Below are 16,955 nucleotides of genomic sequence, written 5' to 3'. Positions count from 1 at the left end.
AATAGACAAAGAAACACGCTCTTTTTGATTTTGAACAAGACTGTATACTTTACAAAAATATAACTAACACTGCAGCAATTGCAACAGGAAAAATATATAGTATTTTCTGTGAATAAAACATAGAAAGGCCTTTATTCCAAATAAGCTATTAGAATACAACTACTGGCCATGACGGCGTTTGATCCTTTGACTTCTTCATTTATTTGTCATACCTAATTAATTTTCTTCGTCTCAACGATATTGCTATCTTGTCTTTTTTAGTTAGAGCCTGCTCTAACTTTTAGGCAAAAAATATTGATTTTTGCGTGAAGTTTGATTTTTGCGAAAAAAATATTGATTTTTGCGTGAAGCCCGATGGTTTGCGTACCATCGGGCTTATACGTATGCAAGAAAGGGTGATTTTGAATTAAAATCAAGTAGTTGCAGGCATCAAGCCATGGCTAACTGTAGAAAAAGCCAAGACAGATAGTCCGAGTGAGTAAGGGGCAAATCTGGCATAAGCCCTTTTTAGGATTGTATAAAAATGATGTCTTTTCATTTGGTGATAGATAGACTTATCTATTCAAAATCAGTTAAAACAAAATCATTTAAATCAAAATCAGTTTAATTAATTATCAATATAATGACGACAAGTATCAATATTTGTCGCAAATTTCCTGTTATCTTGAAATTTTCTATATAATTCAGGTATTTTTAATGCTTTTTCCTAATTTCCACTCCAGCCGAAATTCTACTTCTTCTTCGATACAAATGTCTAAATTTCTTGCATTTTCTACAAAAAATTTCAGGGATGCAATTTTTTTTCAAGTGATCTTGAAAAGGAACTCATTCTGTTTATAATTTTGCTTCTTGATCTGTTTAAGAATTGTTCTAGAAGAAGAAAACAAAAATCGATCACTGTTAGGCGATAGATATTCGGATATGAATTTTTCAACTTCTTTTCTCCTTTGTTAAGAGATTTTTGTTAGGTGAATTGCCAGGCAAAAATTTAGATTTATTGCTGTTGCCCTGAACTCCAAAATGAGAAGAAAAAAAAAAACTGGAGATGCAATTAAGGTTTATGTTCATCGTGAAGCATATGGTTTTGTGACAAGCCTCTACCTGTAACTTAAAACCGGAATGACACTGTACTTATGTCATTGAGTTCATTTGTTTTAGAAATATCCATTCACCTAGACAGAACGACATTACTCTTTTTTTTTTTTTTTTTTTTTTTTTTTTTTTTTTTTTTTTTTGTAGAATAATCGAAACTTGCGTTGAAAATAGGAAAATATTATTATTTTCTAGTGCTGATTGTATCCCTTTTCAACATATTTTTTGATCTGAAAAAGAATTCAAGCAAATTTCAAGTCGAAAAGAGGACAAAAATGAATCTCCGCCACCAAATTATGGCAAAATTTTCGTCCTAGTAAAACTCTAGGGGTGCGAAAAAAAGTATAACATAATAATATACATATCATTATATATGTTTGTCAGGCTGATCTTAAAAAAAATATTTTTCCTCCCCCATTGTATAGTTATCCATTTTAGTCTGTTCATAATTATTTTCGAAGAAGAAAAAGCATAAGTCGATTAATGTTCCTGACTGGTAGATCATACGATTTATCAATTGATTCATAAATTAATCCGTTTATGATTCTTCAGTGGGTTCGTCAACTTTTGTTCTTCTAGGGTGGATTTGACAATTTCAGATTTGTGGTGGATTGCTTGATGAAATTGTTTGGAAGCATTTAAACATGCAATTAATCGCTTTGGAGATGTTCCAAGCAAGTTTCACCAAGCAATCCACCAACAATAATTTCTGAAATTATCAAATCCACCTTAGAAGAAAAAAGATTTGGTGAAGCATCAATTTGGTTCATTAGTTGATCAGTTGAGGATTTCTCAGTTGTTTCTTCAACCTTTTTCTTCTAGGGTGGATTTGATAATCTCAGAAATTTTTGATGGTGGATTGCTTGGTGAAAATTGTTTGGAAGTATTTGAAGATGCAATTACTCGCTTTGGAAATGTTTCTTACTCCTCCCTAATTATCCCGTATAGGGCAACATTCCACGTTGTCGGCGTTTCTAGTCTGAAAATACGGAATGAAAACAGAGCTGCAATAAACAATGGCGTTTTATATAGTAACGCGACAGACGCACCATATAACCTAGAATTTCTAAATCCAGAAGACTTTGAATGCATAACTGATGAATTAAAGCTATTCCAAGTGGATTTTAGGAGTCTTGACTCCATAAGGAGTTTTCAAAACTACTCTGACAATATTAATGTAAAGTGTATTAAGGACGGTTTAATTGACGCTTTTATTGGTTGGTTTAGGTTAGAACTAGATGAAGAAGAGACATTGACCAACTCCCCATGGACAGACTCCTGCTGGGAGCAGGCAGTATTTCCAACAAGAAAATTAGTTAATATTCAAAAGAATGATTGTGTCCCCTTACTTGTGAACATTGTAAAAGGAACTAAAAGCCATTTCGTAACTATTAAGCTAAATAGAGATGATGAAATATATGAAAACAAATTATTTGCAAGTTCTTCAGTTGTGCAGAGGCTAAATGATCCTACCTTGATGAACTATATTAAGGGATGTTTGAATTACTTAAAGCAGATTCAAAACAAAGATAATATTGTGAAAGTTTTGGTTTTAAGTACAAGTTTTTTAGTGTTAGAAAACGGTGTGAACGGTGTTGACTTTTTTATGGACAGTTATGTGGACGTACCTTTTAGTAAAAGTTTTGCAAAAATCTCGAGAGAACAGGCTATTAAAGAAGATTTAAGATTCGATTTGGTAGTTGCTGAGTTGATGCGTGAATCAGGAACATTGTCTCCAGAAGGATTTCGGAACTTGGAATTTTGGAGGTGAGTTAATATAATAGCATGTTAATAATAAGTTTGTATATTGGGAAGACATTATATTCCTAATTTTGTAAGCATACATGACATTTTTCACGTCCTATTACTAAATTTTATAAGCTAAGTCCTATTACTAAATTTTATAGGCATACATGACATTTTTCACGTCCTATTACTACGTAGAAATTACGGTCAAACGACGGATTGAGTTTAAAAAAAAATTTTTTTTCCATATTTTAAAGATTCTTTGAAAAGTTGTTGTTTGTAGTTCTTATAACCCTAGGCGGAAGTCTTGAAAAAGGAGGAGGGCTGGCACCTATGCAAGGATTTTTTGGCTCAGCAACAAAAAAAAATATAATTTGAAGAAGAAGCTCCCAAAAATTCGGTAAGTTTTAGGATTTGGGGAAAGGGAGCCCATAAGCCCCCTCCTTCACCCTGCGTATGCCCTGGGAGGGAGGTTCAAACAATGAATGGAGTGCATTTTCGGGTCAATATTTTTCAATTTCCCAGGGCAAAGAACAAATAAAGAGAGAAATCTCAATGAAGAAACAAACAAACGGGACTACGGCCAGTAGAAAGAAAAGATAAAAACTAAAACGACGCGGATATTTCGCTTGTATGAAAACGAGGTGTCTTCAACGCTGATGAAACAAATATAAAAATTAGAATAACCTAAAAACAAATTGAAACCTAAGCGAAGGAATAGTTGCTTCGGTGTTCTCATTGAAGTAATTCTATTAATTTATGTGACCTATGTGGATCAGTTGCGACAATTGTAGATATTAGTATTGGTTGTTTTTTCCTTAGTTTTCGTTTTTATTTGTTCTTATCTTTTTTTTCATCAGCGCTGAAGACACCTTGTTGTCATCTAGGCGAAATATCCGTGTTTTTTTTTTTTATCTTTTCTTTCTATTGGCCGTAGTACCGTTTGCTTGTTTCTTCATTGAGATTTCTCTCATTCGGATATCATGGCTGACCGGTTCGGCTTAAGATCTTTCAATTTCCCAAGAGTATTCGAATTTCTTGGCTATACTTACCTCTAGAGTCGTCACTCCTCCAGTGAGGTGGCCTTCCTACAGGCAATTAAGAAATGAAGACTATCGGTTTTCTAGGTCTGGCATAGTCCACTGCGCTGTCAATTTTTCTTTTTGTAAAAACTGTTTTTTAAATCAATAACCAAAGCTCACTCTGCGTGGTCCTGACCTCTTCACTATTATACTTTCTTTTACCCTTGCAGGAAGATTTGTGTGATCTTGCCCTAAAGTATATTTTACTTCCTAAAGGGTGAACCTCTATTTACGATTAGTGAAAGTATTTTGAAGCCAAGATTAAGTTAATTTAAAAAAAAAAAAAAAACTAATTTATAAGTTAGCTATTACTCATTTGATATTTTAAGAAGTATTATTTGTTTTACAGAAGGACTATAACACATTTGAGAAGAGTTTTTCAAAAATACGGATTGAAAAATTTCTCCCGCTTGCACGTTTTTTTTGTGGCTGGTGAGGGGTATAGCTTAGGGAGTGTCTTTTAATTTTCAAAAAAATATGTTCACATATCATATCCAAGATTAGAAGGGGGAGGGGTCTAGAATCACCCCTCGGCTTCTTCAAGGGTCTATTGCAAGTCAAGTTGACTTGTTTTCTGATTTCTAGTTTAATCTACCTACCTTCGCATCAAACTTTGAAAAAGTATTATATAAAAAAGGTTAAGTATATTTTTATCCTTAGTCCCGGAATTGTTGAACCATAGTTGCCAGTGCCATCTATCGTTCCAGGAGCCATCTATCGACTAGTGGAATCTGCCTAACAAGGAGGCTAGTTATCTACATTCTACCTGTAAGATCGAAGTATTTGGAATTGAATAGCCGAGTCCAAGACCCTGTTCTATTTACGAGAGAAGATTTGAAGTTCAGTAACAGTATTAATGAATATAAGGTATGGAGAACTTGTTTCTTGGCACCGATCTAGGAAGAGGGTTTGTACCCCCTCGTCCTGTAAGAAAATTGGGATGTTTACGACGTTTCCTATAAACTCGTACTATTTTTCTTTTATCGAACTATGCCCCCTCGAAAAAAATCTGTATAGTCGCACGTATTTTTGAATACCTTTTCTATTATATTTCGCCTTTTTTGATCCTATGCAACTTCTATTTTAAAGAGATTTCATGTTACAACTTCGTTTCTTTGATCGACTTCCTTGACATTGAGATATCGAAATGACATTAGACATTAGATTTAGAAATCGACTAAGGATAGATTATCCTGCAAATAGAGAAAAATGTGGCAACGTGCTTAATTCAGCTAGATTAGATAACCTGGCAAATTCAAACTATCCTATTAAGCCAGCCTCGTGATGTGACAATTGTTATTTTCCAAAGCAAATTATTCAGTGCACGCATTCCATTCAACCTTGCTTGCTTTGATTCTTCCGCCTTCCTTGACTCAGGCACAAGTTCTTCCATTTCCATTCGTGTTGCTATTTCGCTTAATATTACTAAATTTGAGTATCTTTTCGGTTAGTTGCTCTCTAAGTTCTTCAAATTTCCATATCCCAAATTTTGATTCAGTGTGGGTGTTGAATATCACACTCGCAAAAAACAAAATCTGGAGTACGGTGTCCATGATGCTAGAGTGAAAATTCAGATGATTACTCCAAAATTGTAGCACTACAATTTTGTGTGACAATACAATTGTCTTCTCTATTTTAATTTTTCTTATCGTTCCGTTTTTAACCTCTCTGACCTTTTAGTTAACACTGATTCTCAATCTTTTTACTTTTTATTGCTGAATCTCGGAAAAAAGTCAGAACTGGCGTATCCTTGTTTTATCACGGTTTGATTCGTTTGTTTAATGATTGTTTTTTGTGTAAGCTTTTGTAATCATACTTATCATGTTTTCTCATTATTAATTGAAAAAACTTTTTCCATAAAATAAGTTTTTCAAAGAAAAGTAAAGAACTCCATTAAACCAAAAATGAGCAAAATAAAATCAAATAATCTACCAAGCGTGAAACTACCACAAATCAGCATCGATACATAAATGAAACCCAAAACGATCAGAAATTACAATAAATAACCCAGTCAAACTCAAAACGAGCAGAAATTAACTTGAGTAGGGCTCAAAACCACTATGCCTTCCCAAGGCCAGAACATAATTTTCACTTTACTGAAAAAAATATAAATGTTTTTACTTATATAACTTTCATAAATCAAATACTATTAACATTTTGATTAATAAATATCAGTATATGTATATTAAATTGACAATGCACATTAATTTGTATTTTTTCAGTAAAGTGCAAATTTTGTTCTGGTATTGGGACGGCATAGGGGTTTTGTCCCCAACTTCCGTTAATTTCTGCTCATTTTGAGTTTGACTCGGTTATTCATTGTAATTTTTGTTCGTTTTGGGTTTCATTTATGTATCGATGCTTATTTGTGGTAGTTTTACGGTTGGCAGAATATTTAATTTTATTTTTGCTCATTTTTTGTTTAATGGAGTTCTTTACTTTTCTTTGAAAAACTTATTTTGTGGAAAGTTTTTTTAATTAATTTTTGTTCGTTTTATATTGACATAGTCTTTTCAGGGAAAAAGACAATAACACTTTAAATCTTTTCGTTTTTTAAGACTTTGTAATTTGGCCTGCTATTTGTAAGCTGGAGAAAATTTTTAGCAATTTTTAACAACACGCAACCTTTTAAAAGTCTGGACAAAAAAAGTACTGTTTAACTTAGTTTCATACCTCCTCTAGTTGATCTGAAATAGAAAACCTGATACCATTCGCAAAAAAATTCTGTTTACTTTCTTTGATAGCTTGGATGCACTTACGCTATTTTGATTTGGTTAAATTTTAAGATCAGAAGTAGCCCCGAAGAAGTTTTAACATAATACCCTCAATCGTTCTTGGGATACTGCTGAGATGCTTTATTGGGAATTAGCATTAACACAGTGCATTTTGATTTAATCTTAAGGCAACAATTAGTTTTTAAACATAATGGGCAAATTGGAGGGTGGGCGTGGGAGGGCGGGAGTGGGCCTAGTTGCCATCCAATCACTTTCGACTATTAAAAAGGGCATCAGCCCTTTCCATTTTCAATCGAATGAGCCCTTTTCGAAGTTCCTACGACAACTCCTTCGATACGAAGTGCCCTGGTCTAAACAACAACAACAACAAAAAATAATACATTATACCCACATCGATCTTTAATATAAAAATGTCAAGCCTTCCAATCACTTTCGACTATTAAAAGTGCACTAGGCATTTCGATTTCCAATCGAATGAGCCCTTTTTGAACCGACAACGCTTTCTATAAACACCTTATATGCCCCCAGGGCATAAATTACAACACTTTCCCTAAGGTCTGTTAGGGTGGTTGTCATTCTCTAAGACCGAATTTCCTGAACTTTCAACTACGTTAAACGAAATGGCTATCTCAAAATTTTGATTGGGTGTGTTTGGGGAAATGGTGGGCGTGAAAGGAACGGTAGTCGCTCTCCAATCACTTTCAACTATCAAAAATGGCCCTAGCCCTTTCAATTTCCAATCAAATGAGCCCTTTTAAAGTTTCTACGACAAAACTTTCAATAAAAATTATTATATGCCCCCAGGGCATAACTTACAACCCCTGCCTTTAGGGCTGGGAGGGGGTTGGCATCCTCAAAGGGATAATTTTCTGAGATGACTACTACTTTGAACACAAGGACTATCTGAAAAATGTGATTGATTGTTCCTGGGTGACTGGTGGACGTGAGAGGGGAGTTAGTTAACCTCTAATCACTTTCGACTATTACCAAGGGCACTAGCCCTCTCAATTTCCAATTGAATGAGCCCCTTTTGAAGTTTTACGACAACTCTATCTATAAAAATCTTATATGCCCCCAGGGCATAACTTAAAACCTTGGGGCTCTGGGGGGTTTGTCATCCTTAAATACATAATTTCCAGAACTTTCAACTACGTTGAACAACATGGACATCTCTAAACTTTGAGTGAAGGTGTTTGGGGAAATGGTGGGCGTAAGAGGGGGGTTAATTACTCTCCACTCACTTTTGACTCTTAAAAAGGGCAATTTCAATTTCCAATCAAATGAGCCGTTTTTGAAATTCCTATAGCAACTTTCTATATAAACTTTATATGCCCCCAGGGCATAAATTAGAATCCTTGCACGGAGAGTTCGGATGGGGTTATCATCCTATAAAACCTAATTTCAAAAACTTTCAATTACGTTGAACAAAATGAATATATCATAATTTTGATTCGATGTGTTTGGGGAAAAGGTGGGCGTGAGAGGTGGGTTAGTAGCTATCCAATCACTTTCAACTATTAAAAAAGGCACTAGCCCTTTCAATTTTCAATTGAATGAGCCCTTTTGAAGTTTCTACGACAACGCTTTCAATAAAAACTTTATATGCCCGTGGGGAATAACTTACAACCCTTGCCCTAAAGATTGTGGGGGGGGGAGCGGTCTGCTCAAAGGTATAATTTCCTGAACTTTAATCTGCGTAGAACAAAATCACTATCTCAAAATTTTGATTGGATGCGTTTGGGGAAATGGTTGGCTTGGAAGGGGTGTTAGTTGCCTTCCAATCACTTTCAACTGTTCAAAAGGGCACTAGCCCTTTGAATTTCCAATCGAATGAGCCCCTTTTGAAGTTTCTACGACAATCTACTCTATCTGGAAATCAACTACGCTGAACAAAATGGTTATCTCAAAATTTTGATGGGATGTGTTTGGGGGACTTATGGGCGTGGGGGGGGGGCTAGTTGCCCTCCAATCACTTTCGACTATTAAAAAGGGTACTAGCCCTTCGAATTTCCAATCGAATGAGCCTGTTCTGAAGTTTCTACGACAACGCCATCTATAAAAACCTTATATGCCCCCTGGGCATAACTTAAAACCTTTGCCCTGAGGGTTGTGGTGGAGTGTCCTCCTCAAAAACATATTTCTATCTGGAAATCAACTACGCTGAACAAAATGGCTATCTAAAAATTTTGATTGGATGTGTTTAGGGGAATGATGGGCGTTGGGGGGGGGGGGGGCTAGTTGCCCTCCAATCACTTTCGACTATTAAAAAGGGCACTAGAACTCTCAATTTCCAATCGAATGAGCCCCTTTTGAAGTTTCTACGACGACCCCTTCCATATGAAGTGCCCTGCTCTAAAGGAAAAAATAGTACATTGCTCCAACATCGTTCTTATATGCCCCCAGGGCATAACTTAAAACCCTTGCCCCGAGGGTTGTGGGGGAGTGTCCTCTTCAAAAACATATTTTTATCTGGAAATCAACTATGCTGAACAAAATAGCTATCTCAAAAATTTGATTGGATGTGTTAGGGGGAATGGTGGGCGTGGGGGGGGGGGGCTAGTTCCCTTCCAATTATTTTCGACTATTAAAAAGAGCACAAGCCACACCAATTTCCAATCGAATGAACCCTTTTCGAAGTTTCTACGACAACTCCTTCGATACGATTTGCCCGGGTATGGAGAGAAAAAAAACACATTGTGCCCACATCGTTCTTTACTTAGGCAGCGCTAGTGCGCTGCCTATGATACAGTTAGTAGTTCCCATTAAGATTTTTATGATCTTTGTACGTAATTAATTAAAAAAAACTTTCCTAAAAATATGTTTTTAAAAGAATATTAGTGCCAATTTTAAACTTAATCACTTAATATACAGATATATGTTAAAATTCAAATTAAAAACGACCAGAAATTAATATTATAGAATAAATGAAACCCAAAACGAATAGAAAATAAATAAACTATCATAGCAAAAACATACAACAAGTAATAATATAAATGAATAAATAGATCTTAAAGCAAGTAATGCTTAGATTGAATATGAAAATCAAGCTTAAAACGAAAAAACATATTAAACATGAATAATTAAATCTTAAAACGAGTTAAACTTAAATTGAATATGCAAATCAAGCTTGAAACGAACAAAAATCACTACAAACAAGAGTTTGGGTATCGCCTCCTTCTCTCACTGTAAAATTCTAAAACCTACTGCGTCATTGGCACTTATTTTCCAATTAAATGAGCCCTCTCTGAAGTTTATACGAGCATCCCTTCCATAACAATTATATATGCCCCCAGGGCATAACATACAACGCCTGCCCCGGGGTCCTGGGGGGTTGTGTCGACAGCGGATTTTTTTGTTATATGATCTTTGAACTATTTTTAACAAAATGGCTATCTCAAAATTTTTATCAGATTCATTTGGTAATAAAGGGCGTAGGGGAGGGGGGGGGTCTGTTTACCCTCTAATATCTTTTGACGCTTAAAAAGTGAACTAGAACTTTCAATTTCCAATCAAATGAACCCTCTCTGAAGTTTATACGAGCATTCCTTCCATAAGAACCATATATGCCCCCAGGGCATAACTTATAACCCTTGCCCTGAAGACCTTGGGGGGAATGTCATGCTCAAAGATATAATTTCCAGAACTTTTACCTACGTTGAACAAAATGGCTATCTAAAAATTTTGATTAGATGTGTTTAGGGAAATGGTGAGCGTGGAAGGGGTGTTAGTTGCCTTCCAATCATTTTGGCTAATAAAAAGGGCACTAGCCATTAAAATTTCCAATCGAATGAGCCATTTTTGAAGTTTCTACGACAACGCTTTCTATAAAAACCTTATATGCCCCCAGCGCATAACTTACAACCATTGCCCTGAGGGCGGTTGGGGGGGGGGGTGTCATCCCCAAAGACCTAATTTCCAGAATTTTCAACCACGTTAAAAAATTTTGATTGGATGTGTTTGGGGAAAACGTGGGTGTCAGAACTTTGTTGCCCTCCAATCACTTTTGACTATTAAAAAGGGCACTAGCCCTTCGAATTTCCAATCAAATGAGCCCTTCTTGAAGTTTCAACAACAAAGCATTCTATAAATACCTTACATACCTCCCGGGAATAACTTACCACACGCGCCCTGAGGTCTGTGGTGGAGTGTTCTTCTCAAAAATACAATTGCCATGTAAAAATCAATTTTGTAGAACACAATGGTTGTCTCAAAATTTGGATTGGATGGGTTTGGGTAAATTGTGGGCGTGGAAGGGGTGTTCGTTGCCTTCCAATCACTTTCAACCCATGAAAAGGCCACTAGAACTCTCGATTTTTAATCGAATGAGTCCCCTTTGAAGTTTTTACGACGACTCCTTCCATATGAAGTGCCTCTGGGGAATAAAAAATAATGAATAAGTAAATAGTAAAACATTGGAGCCGTATGACCTTTAATATAGGCAACGCTAAAGCGTTGCCTCTGATTCTGGCAAATTTCCTCTGTTTTGTCTCTTGGTTGGGGGATCGAGTTGAAACTTTCTGATTTTCTGCGGGGAGCGGGGGCAGGCGAAAATATATTTTGTGTTGGAGGCAAGGGGGCAAAACATATTATTCCATTCTTTTATCACTAAAGAATATGCTTTATGGTTATTTTTCGTCCAGCAGTCTCTGCCCGTCGTTCGAGAGTCTCTTCTCGTCGTCCAGCAGTCTCTGCTGCTAATGAATATATATTTTGTATTTTCTGATTTATTTCCTTATTCTTTTAGACTAGTCACTTCGAAGATATCGACCTGAGCTCAATCGACATTCTGTCTTTGTCAACATCGAAAAAGGCTCTAATTTTAGAATATGATGAATTTTTTATTGATAAATATGCCTCCTGTAAATTCAAAGTGAACAGAACAAGACAACTGGACGCATTTTTATATTGGTTTGAAAGCAAGTCCTTTTCGAATGTATCATTCAATACAAGAAATACTCGAAGTTTCAAAAAGGCTGCTTATATTGTAGACCCCGTTGAAGTTCAAGAAGGAGATATATTGAATATTAGTATAAGATATTCACCGGGATATTTGAATTTGAAATTGAACAGTGTTCAGAAATGTGATAAAATTAAAAATTGATTTATTGTCTCTTTAGTGCCTTGCCAACATTTTATATTCCTGAATGTGCATAATTGGTTCAAATTGTTGATCACTAAACCAGCAAGGCACGGTAAGTATAATGTATTTTCCATTACTCAGGGTACGAAATTGTTGCCAAAAGATCCTGTCGCTTGGCTTACAATCCTGTCAATGAGTGTTAAGACCATAGAGATAGAAAAACGAATATAGTCCAGATTCGTCAGAATTTCACTTTTTTTTTGGAAAAATATTCCTGTAAAAACTTCAAAGCATTTGTCGAAAGTCTTTTACTAGGATATGCGACTGCTAGAACCCATTGCAACAACAAGCCTCCTAAGGCCACCACAGCTACGCATGCTCCACCCAGATCTGTTCAGAGCTTCACTCCATCCTCCCTTCCGCTAAGTTTCAGTTTCCTTCGGACCTCTTCTTTCGAATCCATCATTCATTACGAAAGGTGGTCGAAGTTTTAAAAAGGCTGCTCATACTGTTGAGTTAGTTGATTGCCAGAATTTCCCTGTAAATTGATGAAGGTTAAAAATGTAAAGGAATTAAAATGGATTTTTTTTTGTTTTCTTAGTTGATTTCTAAAATTAGATCTCCCTGCCAAAATTTGTCAGAATCAAAAAATAGATGGGGCAAAACAAGGAGCTACCGTAAGCATTAGGTATTCCATTCTTAGAGTAGTATACCTATTACGGCTGGCTACCCTTTCACCGACACTTATTGGTATTTTTTCGTCAATTATTGGCAGTTTTTTGGGATTTTTTTAGTAGTGGTCTGTAGGTGGTTAAATGTGGACATCTACTTAGGGACTATTGGAAATTAGGCGGCAATAGTGAGTAATTAAAAATTGTAAATTTTCAAAATTTACATTGCCTCCACTTTACAACGCTACATTTTCTTGAGTTTTAGTAGCCTGTATGAGACTATATTTAGAGAGACCAAAATCACGTTTTTATCTAGGCTATCTGTAACTGGCACATCGTTTTTCCTTACGTCAGAGTATAGTAAATGGCGTCTACATTCTGCATGCCCTAGAAGCTACCCATGTCACGTATTTAAAGTAGACATAAAACCTGGAATCAGATTAGCCAAATTATAAGGATCGCCATGTAGACAACATTTTTTTTAAAAAAAAAAAAAAAATACTAATTAAAATTATCTTGCTGAAATTTAATATCCCAACAACGCACGAATTGAGGTTTCATCTTCTTCCGTTTCAAGTTGATTTTGTCACACGAAAGCAATTTGTAAATTTGGCTCTTAAAAAAGTTTTGCTATTAATCAAGGTTTAAGGTAGTATACGTCATTTCGATTTAAACCCCTTTTAGGTGTTTTGGAGCGTGGAGGGGTATTAAAGTATTTCCCATTCACAGGCTAGTCAAACTTACATAAAAACTATGTTGTATTTTGATCGTGTTACATTCAAGTAGGAGATATTCTGCAGCTATTTAAGATAATCTAAAAAAATGGTTAATCTGCTATATAATATTTTGTAATACTGTAATATTTTACTTTAGTATTATGAAATGCTTTATTATTCCACAAAGGAATAATAAAAGCCAGTCTGCGTCTTATCTTGTTTTTATTCAATCATAGGAATGAAGTATCCTCCCAAAGTTTGTGCAGATGATAGAACAAATTTGAGATAGGACACAGGGTTCTTAGCCATCGTCTAGTTTTTTTAAAATTTGGTAAATTCAAACACTTTTGATCCTTTTTTTGCTCGTTAAACCAAGATATAAAAACCGCCATTCACTTCAAAATCCATTGCTAAGTCGATAATTCAGTTTGATAAATTTAGGAATGTTTATATTAATTCGCTAGTTAAAAGATGAACATATCAATCAATACGCGTTTCCACGCTCTTTACAGATATAAAAATCACTGCTGTCGTAAATACCATTTTGAGCCCCTGAACTGACACTGTTTCTTTTTTTGCTTGTAGAACTAAGATAAAAACAGACCATTCAGTTCAAAATCCATTGCTAAGCTATATTGCACAAGCGTCTGTTTCAAATGGATGCATTTTTTTTTTAGCCAAATACAATAAACTTCACAATTTGCAATCTTTTGAATTTTCTGTTTTAGGCACTGACACCAATTCATGAAAATATTGGGGAAAGCCATACTTTTCAAAATCTAAGGGGGAGGGGTGTATATTTAGAAATACAGGATGGGGGTTACACGTAAGTCCTTGGCTCCTCCACAATTGGTACCAGTGATTTTACTGGTGATATTGAAGCGCGAATGAGACAAATAGCATATTGTTTTCAAGCGACAAGACTGAATAATAACAGGGTTATATGTAGCTTGCTGTAAATATGCCAAATCACCCAGTGCCTTCAAGCATCAAACTGTACATGATCGTAATCAGATAGACAAATTAATACATATACCAACCGATTCACCATTCAATGCTTTTTCCAAAATCACTACCGTAACTTATTGCGCCTTAAGCTCCAGCGGTGTCAATTCATGGAAATATAGGGTGGGGGGAGAGAAATGTATCTCTCAAAATCTAGGGGGGTCAATTCTGTTGTTTTTTCAATGAGAATACCAAAAAAAGTATTTCCCAAAATCTAGAAGTTGGGGTGCAAAAAATCTTGGGGTGGGGCAAATGCAACTGCGACAACAATGACTATTCGAATGCCATATATTCTTCTTTTTTTTGTAATCCTTTTTATGATTCAAAATGGAACTTGCGACGATAGGGATAGAAAAGAGCGCTGAATTACCCACCGAGTGGTGTTTGTTCTCAGTTAAATCAAAAATCAGAAAAAACATGTCTTAAGAAAAATGAACCGATGTGGCTTTGATTACGTCAATTTATGCTTAAAGTGTGTCCATCCCTTTCGAGGGGAAACTAAAGTTGATGAACTCTATCAGGACCGTATCTAGGATTTTTTTCGAGGGATTTTTATTAAAGTATTTTTTTCAGGGGGGGGGGGAGAGAGGATACAGGAAACAAACTTTAAAAAACGCATCAAAAATCAGAAAAAAACATCTCCTAAGAAAATGAACCGATGTGGCTTTGATTACGTCAATTTATGCTTAAACTGTGTCTACCCCTTTCGAGGGAAACTAAAATTGATGAACCCTATCAGGGTCGTATCTAGGATTTCTTTTTGAGGGATTTTTGGGGGAGGGGGATACAGAAAACAAACTTTAAAAAACGCATAAAAAAATGTCCTAAGAAAAATGAATCGATGTGGCTTTGATTACGCCAATTTATGCATTACACCTTCGGTTGATCCATACCAATATGGTTGCATACGAGGTAGTAGCACAGCAGTATATTGTGAATGTGCCACTTAATCGTCAAGTGGGAATTCTAATAGCATTATCGACTTAATTTTGGCGGACCACAGAAAAGCATTTGATTAGAGCTAAAAATCAAATACTACAATTAGTGAAGATAATTTCTAAAGGGGAGACGGTAATCAGTTTACATTTTGTTTGCCGAAGATACCTACTTCGGCAAACGGTGGTCAGAACTAACCTGCGGATACCCCCAAGGAACGAAACTAGTTGCTCTTTTATTCCTTGGTGTCATCAACCAAACCTTAGCAGAATTTGAGGAGCGTTTTAAGCTAGTTGACGGCTTATCTATACTTCTGAAGTACACAGTCCAAAGTGTTGTAGTAAAACTGCATTTTGACCCGACTTTCTTAACATAGTTCATCAACAAGCGTAAATCAAATAGTCTACTAGTCAGAAATAGAAATTTATACGATTCAATCCACTCAAGTGGGACATTATAATCCCGGATGTTCCATTTCACTCTTTCCGCTGCAATAGTACTGGGTGTAACATTTACAAGTGATTGCTCGTCTAAGTTGCATGTAGACAATATTGTCCGCCAACGTCACTACTGAATCGACAGTTTAACAAGTATGCGCAGGCTGGGGCTTCTTGGATCCCCAACTCCTGCTGGGGTATACAACCTTTATTAGGCCTATCTTCAAGTGTAGCTGTACAGTTTGGTTTCCCCAAACTTAAAACACTGCTTACATATCACCAGAACTACAAGATGTCTAAAAACGCGCTACTAAAATAATTCTTTGACCCCGCTTCAGCAACTACGAAAGTGCCCTTTGAGTTCTAAAATTTGCCTATTCTATTCACAAACGAGAAGCACCGATCTATTCTTCATCCAACCGTGCAGATCAGCAAAATTACGAGGCATCACAAAAAAATACAACCTGTGAAGTGCCATACGAACATATTTGTACTCTTTTACACCACATTTTTTAAGTGTATTTAAACAAAGAACTTCTTTCTTTTTTGTAAAAATAGCATAATTTAGCGTTCACATTTGAGTCCTTACGATAGCTATCTAAATGAACGAATACGAATGTTCGTCTTTTAGCAAGCAAATGGACACGAACATCCCTAAATTTACCCAAAGTTTAGTCAGAAATTAGAGATGGCATTGCCGTTTTTCAAGTCATAGCAAAAACCAGTGAAAGGGCATATTTTAACACGTAATTCCAAGTCACAGTAAACAGCTTGATTTTCAACATTCTTTTAAATGATGTCTCTGTTCTTTGAGTTCTGATAAGCGCTCAACCAGCCTTCATTACTGTCGACCAATCAGCTTCTTTTCTCAGAAGTATTTATAGTTGCAATCTAGGTTAAATGAACAACCCTTTTGCTTCACTTACGCATCCGAATCAATTCTCATGGATTAAAAACAACGAGGATAGGTAATAACAATTGTTGAATAGCCAGAACTGTGACATCTAGAACGCACCAGTTGGGCCTGGGAAAGCTACAATGGCAGATGGACTATCAGATTTAGAAACTGTTTTTGATCTTCTTAAAAAAATTGGAAATGTGCCAATGTGGTTTTACTTCTAGACTGCAGAAAAAGAAAACCCGGATCTGCGCCTATGACTACCTAGCCTATCTACTATTTCTCCACTATTCAACTAAAACGCGATTTGATTAGCAAAACTTCACCCTTTCCTTTCCCCTTTCTACAGTAAAAATGTATATCCTGTAACTCAACACTTTCTGAACCCAGTAAATGAAAAGCATTTGATGTTTAGAGAAATGTTCAAAAATACTTTTCTTCTGCGATTGTTCTATTATTTTTGCTTTTTTTTTACTCGATGACTTGGGAGAATTGTAAGTAAAAAATACAAAAAAGCAAGCTGACCCCACTCCCACCCCCGAGGAGACGAATTTTCC

At 35.8% G+C, this 16,955-nt stretch overlaps 1 protein-coding gene across 4 annotated transcripts in view; it reads left to right on the top strand.

The window, feature by feature from the left end:
* The window catches only part of LOC148952567 (protein arginine N-methyltransferase 9-like), a 50,190-nt gene extending 37,930 nt beyond the window's left edge, over window positions 1-12,260 (top strand). For all 4 annotated transcript variants that reach the window (XM_089089017.1, XM_089089016.1, XM_089089019.1 and 1 more), the window contains 3 exons: window positions 1,915-2,859; window positions 4,628-4,787; window positions 11,400-12,260. In XM_089089017.1, coding sequence (XP_088945143.1) covers window positions 1,915-2,859; window positions 4,628-4,787; window positions 11,400-11,756 — 1,462 coding nt within the window. In that variant the 3' untranslated portion in view covers window positions 11,757-12,260. The remainder of the gene's footprint in view (window positions 1-1,914; window positions 2,860-4,627; window positions 4,788-11,399) is intronic.
* The last annotated feature ends 4,695 nt before the right edge of the window (window positions 12,261-16,955 follow it).

The sequence above is a fragment of the Artemia sp. Qi Xiang Cuo genome, chromosome 5 (genome assembly GCF_049724085.1).
Source record: "Artemia sp. Qi Xiang Cuo chromosome 5, ASM4972408v1, whole genome shotgun sequence".
Lineage (NCBI taxonomy): Eukaryota > Metazoa > Arthropoda > Branchiopoda > Anostraca > Artemiidae > Artemia > Artemia sp. Qi Xiang Cuo.
The sequence above is the reverse complement of the archived record's forward strand: the minus strand, read 5'-3'. Positions and strand labels throughout refer to the sequence as shown.